The 6,431-nt window shown below is 44.7% G+C and overlaps 1 protein-coding gene across 1 annotated transcript in view; it reads left to right on the forward strand.

The window, feature by feature from the left end:
* The window catches only part of SLC23A2 (solute carrier family 23 member 2), a 138,415-nt gene that overhangs the window by 41,595 nt on the left and 90,389 nt on the right, over window positions 1-6,431 (forward strand). The window contains exon 3 of the mRNA XM_003788033.3: window positions 4,175-4,441. Within this exon, the coding sequence (XP_003788081.1) occupies window positions 4,334-4,441 (108 nt within the window). The 5' untranslated portion in view covers window positions 4,175-4,333. The remainder of the gene's footprint in view (window positions 1-4,174; window positions 4,442-6,431) is intronic.

Consider the following 6,431-nt stretch of genomic DNA (forward strand, 5'->3'; position numbering starts at 1 on the left):
CTAGGACTACAAGCACCTGCCACAATGCCTGGCTATTTTTTGGTCACAGCCATCATTGTTGTTTGGCGGGCCAGGCTGGATTTGAACCCGCTAGCTTAGGTGTATGTGGCTGGTGCCTTAACTACTTGAGCCACAGGTGCCGAGCCACTGATATTTACCTTTATCATCTTTGGATCCCCTTAGATCAGTGGTTCTCAGCCTGCCTTATGCTGAGACCCTTTAATACAGTTCCTGTGGGTCACAACCCACAGGCTGAGAACCGCTGCCTTAGATGCTCCTCTTTTTCCTACTGAATTGAGTATAACTCCTTTATCTTGGTACCATCCAGGGACTGGCTGGTCCTTAATGCACCAGCCACTCCTGTGGAGTCAACTGCTTAGTTACCCATTTCCTTGTCTCACTGAGACATCTTGGCACATGACTGGGGTTTGGTCCCCTCAACTGGATGGACCCGGGCAGTGTGGCAGTGACAGGAAGCTGGCATTGTTAGGCTTACCTGCTGGTGGAGTCCTTGGAGGCAGATCAGCAAGCTGAGCACTGCACCTGGAGTCTGGGTGAAGGGCTCATTTGGAGACAGACAGAATCACCAAAGGGCATATTCAAGGCCTTCAGGAAGGAGACAGACTGTGCTGATGGTGACACTGAAATATGTATTTAAAGCAAAGGATCAGTCAGGAAGTCTCCAGTCATAGGACCCCGAGCAACCACACAGAGTAACAGTCATGGTAGGTGAACAATATTAGGTTTGGCAGGTGAACGGAAGTGTTGGTCTGAACACTCTTGGCTCTTTGCAAACTTTGCCTCTGCTAGGGATTGGGTTTCTTGGATCGTTGTAAAACATTTTCAGTAAGGATGTAGGAAGAAGGTTAATTGTAAGTAACACACACACTACAGCCATCTCTGTCAGGCTACCAGTAGAGCCTTTATGATTTTCTTTTGAGACAGAGCCTCAAGCTGTCGCCCTGGGTAGAGTGCTGTGGCATCGCAGCTCACAGCAACCTCCAGCTTTTGGGCTCAAGTGAGTCTTCTGCCTCTGCCTTCCAAATAGCTGGTACTACAGGCACCCACCACAATGCAGCCGTCATTGTTGTTTGGCAGGCCGGGTTGGATTTGAACCCGCCAGCTTAGGTGTATGGGGCTGGCACCTTAGCTGCTTGAGCCACAGGTGCCGAGCTGCCTTTATGATTTTCTAAACAATGTCCCTAATTTCCCCTCTGACTGTGGGACATCCTCACTTTTATAGGTTGGAAACTACATAGTAAGATGGGTCACTATCCCTTACAAACAGCAGAAAAGGTAAGCAAGAATAAAACCTACTCATCCCTGTTACTGAAAAGAGAAAATTATTTAAGAAGTGACTGTAAGCCACAGAAATCTCACAGACTTCCTCCTTTGTGGGCTTTGCTCAGTCTGGTGATGTGCGTGTTCCTGCTTCTCAAACTAGAGTGAGGATCCCTTGGAGGATCTGCTCTTGTGTTTAGGATCAACATGGCGCAGCTGGGATGCCATTTGGGGGAGCATGAAAATACCTTTAAACCAATCTGGACACTTTTTGACATTTGGGGCCACACAGTCCTATACTGTGAGATCTGTTCTGTGCTTTGTAGGATGTTTGCAGGACCCCAGGCCTCTGCCTACTTTCTAGATACTAATATTTGTCCCCCCAGTTGTGATGGCCAAACATTGCCATCCGGCAATCCAGACATCGCCAGATGGCTCCTGGAGAGCAGAGTCAGTCTGGGTTGATAACCACTGTTCTACACAAACATGGATATGATGTGAATGAAAATAGAAAATGTTTATGAACATATGTAACTAAGAATGGCCACGTCAAAAGACTTGACGTATGCACCGGGCTCTCTCAGTTCCACTGACGCAAGCTGATGTTCTGGCAACTATTTCTTTTCCTTTCTGCCTTGTGACTACTGAACTCTCAAAGTTTGTATAATTCTTTCTCTTATTTGTTTACATTTCTTTTTTTCCTCTGTCTCATCCAAAATATTGGTTGAATAAAGTATCTCATGAAGAATTCCTTGAACAGAAAGTTTTCTACTTGTATTTCCAAACTTCTTACAGGCCCGCCTTTCTGTTAGCAGGACAGCTTTGTTGGAGTGTTCATTCTTAGTAGGAAGTTAATTGGCAGAAAGATTTGATGTGATTCTGATCTGAGGGCCAGGGGATGCTCTCTGCCTCTCAGCCCTGACCTGCTTGTGTCAATCCGAGGGCCAGTGGATGCTCTCTGCCGTCCAGCCCCTACCTGCTTGTGTCATTTTTTTCTTTGTACTATTCGGGCATAGCTAGGCACATTTTATTGTGTGTGTACTAACCGTGAGAGGGATCCTTTGTGCCCTCTCATTTTTGAAGCCAGGTTCTCCAAATGTTTGTTAATCTTAGGGTGACTAACTTTTATTTGTCCAGGTCCTCCTTATATTGTTTGATTTTATTTAAGTCTTGCATTTTCTGTTGCTTCATTGAATCAGAGGTGCATAAAATTGTTTCCCGGACCTGCTTTTGACTTTTTCTTAAATTTCACTTAGTTGGGAGTATCATGCTATTATTCTATAGTACATAGTGTCCAAGTCTGAGGTTGCCTGGGCAGCCAGATCCTCCTCTGGAGGTTTAGTGGTGGTGATTCCCTCCCCTTATCTCCCCTCATCTCCCCTCACCTCCCTCCCTCCCCTCATCTCCCCTCACCTCCCTCCCTCCCCTCATCTCATCTCCCCTCATCTCCCCTCACCTCCCTCCCCTTACCTCACCTCATCTCCCCTTATCTCCCACCCCTTCCTGTTTTTTGACACTTTACCTTCTGGGAAAGATGTTGAGTTTCTTTAGTTTATGTTGTCGTTTGATTTTTTTTTTTTTTTCCTTTGAGACAGAGTCTCAAACTGTCACCCTGGGTAGAGTGCAATGGCATCACAGCTCACAACAACCTTAAACTCTTGGGCTTAAATAATTCTTTTGCCTCAGCTCCCAACTAGCTGGGACTACAGGTGCCCGCCACAATGCCCAGCTATTTTTTTTTGAGACAGAGCCTCAAGTTTTCACCCTGGGTAGAGTGCTATGGCATCACAGCTCAAAGCAACCTCTAACTCCTGGGCTTAAGTGATTCTCTTGCCTCAGCCTCCTAAGTAGCTGGGACTATAGGTGTCTGCCACAATGCCTGGCTAGTTTTTTTTTTGGTTGTAGTTGTCATTGTTGTTTGTCAGGCCTGGGCTGGATTTGAACCCACCAACTCTAGTATATATGGCTGGCTCTCTAGCCACTGAACTATAGGCGCTGAGCCCATTTGATTGATTTTTTTAAGCTTTTTTTTTTAATGACTGCATTAATGTACATAGCTATGATTTAATAAAATAAAAATTAATAAATAAAAAATAAAAGTTTTTTTTTTTTTTGCAGTTTTGGCCAGGGCCAGGTTTGAACCCGCCACTTTAGGTATATGGGTCTGGTGCCCTACTCCTTGAGCCACAGGCACCACCCTTGATTGATTTTTTTGAACGTTTTGCCTTTTAGGGGGGCATTCTAGCCCATTTAAAGCTCATCTTGCTACCTTCCTGGAATTCTACGTGGCCATTTTTTAATCCGAGTTTGGTTTGATCTCCCCTTAATGCTTTTGAGTGCCTTCCCCTGCCTTTAATTGGACATATGTGGGGAGTTCAGAATTATTTTAATATCCATCTAACTGTGATAAATGGTCTATCCACATTGTCTGGTATGGTAGCCACAGCCACGAGTAACTATTTCAGTTTTAATTATAGCTTGACATAATTAAAATTCAGTTCTGTATTTGTACTGGCCAGATTTGGAGCTCTCTAGAGCCACATGTGACTAGTGATGACTCAGTTGGACAGGGCAGGTAGAGAACATTTCACTTTTTGCAGAAAGTTCTATTTGGTAAGACTGGGTTATAAGATATATGCCATAACCCATGTCCAAGAAATACCTTAGCTGGTTTTTCTTCCTTGGATGGTGATATTTTGGTATTCCAGTTTAGTGGGTCCCCCTCTCAAGGGGGCAGTTCAGAATCAGGAGGGTACTTGAAAGTATAATTAGGTAATCTTGGACACTTGGGTATAATGTGTAATGTGACTTTTTTTTTTCTGTGCAGGGAATTCTCTGATCGTGTGTCCTGGGTTGTGTGCTTCGAGGTAATTTGGTGTCATTCTTTTTCTAGGTGCTAAGAGATGCCATTTGTGGATCTCAACTTTGCCTGAGAATCAGGTGCTCCAGACGCCGGAAGAGGCATCTCTGAGCCTGGACTCCGTGCTTGACTAAGCCTTCCCTTCCAGCGGCTCCCGTCCAGCGGCTGTGCAGAACTACTCACGTTGTCTTGATGATGGGCATTGGTAAGAACACCACATCCAAACCGATGGAGGCTGGAAGCTCAACAGAAGGCAAATACGAGGACGAAGCGAAGCACCCCACTTTCTTTACTCTTCCGGTAATAGTATTCCCTGCCGTCCTTTCTTCCTAAGTCAATCTGAAGTAGTTTCTATGTGGAATCAGCATAGACTGGCTTTATACTCTTGTTTTCAGTGAAGGTTAAGGCATTTACAAACCAGATGCTTTTCCCATGAGATAGTCTTTGGGCTGACTCGTGGGTTTTAGCCCCACTCTGGGTTTGCTGGGATCACCTCTAGGAAGGAAGCATGCATTGTTGTAACATTTCGAATCTGGCCCAGTGCTTACTATATACTGAAGGAAGTTGAAGGCTTTGTTTTATCTTTAAAAATATACTCTTGGCTCGGCACCTATAGCTCAACCGGCTAAGGCGCCAGCCACGTACACCTAAGGTGGCGGGTTTGAATCCCCAGCCCAGACCCGCCAAACAACAATGACGGCTGCAACCAAAAAATAGCCGGGCGTTGTGGCGGGCGCCTGTAGTCCCAGCTACTTGGGAGGCGGAGGCAGGAGACTCGCTTGAGCCCAGGAGTTGGAGGTTGCTGTGAGCTGTAATGCCACAGCACTCTACCCAGGGGGACAGCTTGAGGCTCTGTCTCAAAAAAAAAAAAAAAGCTTTTAAAAAAAAATAAAAATAAAAAAAATAAAAATATACTCTTGCACCAGGTATGATGGCTCACACCTGTAATGCTGACACTTTAAGAGGCCAGGGCAGGGGCATATCACTTGAGTCCAGGAGTTTGAGACCAGCCTGGGCAACATAGAGAGACCCATTCTCTACCAAAAGGTAAAATAGAAATCAGCTAAGCACAGTGGCATGTGCCTGTAGTCCTACCTACTCGGGAGTCTGAGGCAGCAGGATCACTTCAGCCTAGGAGTTAGTGGCTATTTGCCACTGCACTCCAGCCTGGGTGACAGAACATGACCCCCTTACAAAAAGAAAATAAATGCTCTTATGAAATAACATATAAGCCAACTTCATGCTAGTATTGCACCTGGGAGAATTAATGACTTACTGTTTGGAATCTAGATGCCATGTGTGGTATTTAGGCAGCAGTATCTAAGATAGAGGTAGTTTTTTTCTTAAATCTGAATTAAGTGATATCAGTCAGATAAGATTGATTATACATACTTATTATATTCAATACTGATATTTCCCCAGATGTAGGATTATGACTTGGTTGATATAAAATTACCTATAAAATATTGGCTTTTATATTAAAAAGAAAAGCTTTTTAGAGACATCGTTCCTTGCACTGTTTCTCTTAATGCTAGAAATGTGGTTAACAGCAAGAATAGTGTTCTAGGATTCCTTACCCCATGGTTCTGGAATTACCCTCGCAGGGGCATTCTGCAGTGAGATGGAAACATGGCATCTTTAAGCATGTTGGCCAACAACTCGCGGTCACAGGTTTTTACTGCAATAATTCACAGAGAAGTGTTGAGCTGATTTGATAACTGGCACTACCATTTTCTTTTTCCTATAAGGTGAAATTTTGAAACTGGATTTCCTTTAATGTTGAAGGCTTAAGATTGACACAAGTTTTCCAAAGAAAAAGCTGGTAGAGCTCATTCATTAGTCAGCTGCTGGGGTTTAAATTAGATCGGCTTTGGAGAGTGAAAAGGAAAGACTCACGGGGGGCGGGGCCGGCTTGCCTCCTGCGGCTTTCATTTGCCTCAGCAGATTGTTCACTTTCACTCCCCTCTGCTTCAGAGACAAGAACTTGAGCATGTCTTCACCACCCACCTGTCTCATCGTCATGGGCATGAGCTTTAAGTTTACTTATTAGCATTAAACTTGGGGTATTTTACAGTGAGCCCTTAAATTCACTAGCATATGTTACCTGTTTCTTCTTTCCCTGTTGTTTCTTGCATCCTTTCTCTTCAGTTTTTCACTTGAGATACACTGAAGGGGCTCAGCGCCTGTGGCTCAAGTGGCTAAGGTGCCAGCCACGTACACCTAAGTTGGCGGGTTCGAATTCAGCCCGGGCCGCCAAACAACAATGACGGCTGCAGCCAAAAAAAAAAAA

This window comes from Otolemur garnettii, unplaced genomic scaffold, assembly GCF_000181295.1.
Source record: "Otolemur garnettii isolate 467f Iridium unplaced genomic scaffold, OtoGar3 scaffold00025, whole genome shotgun sequence".
Taxonomy (NCBI): domain Eukaryota; kingdom Metazoa; phylum Chordata; class Mammalia; order Primates; family Galagidae; genus Otolemur; species Otolemur garnettii.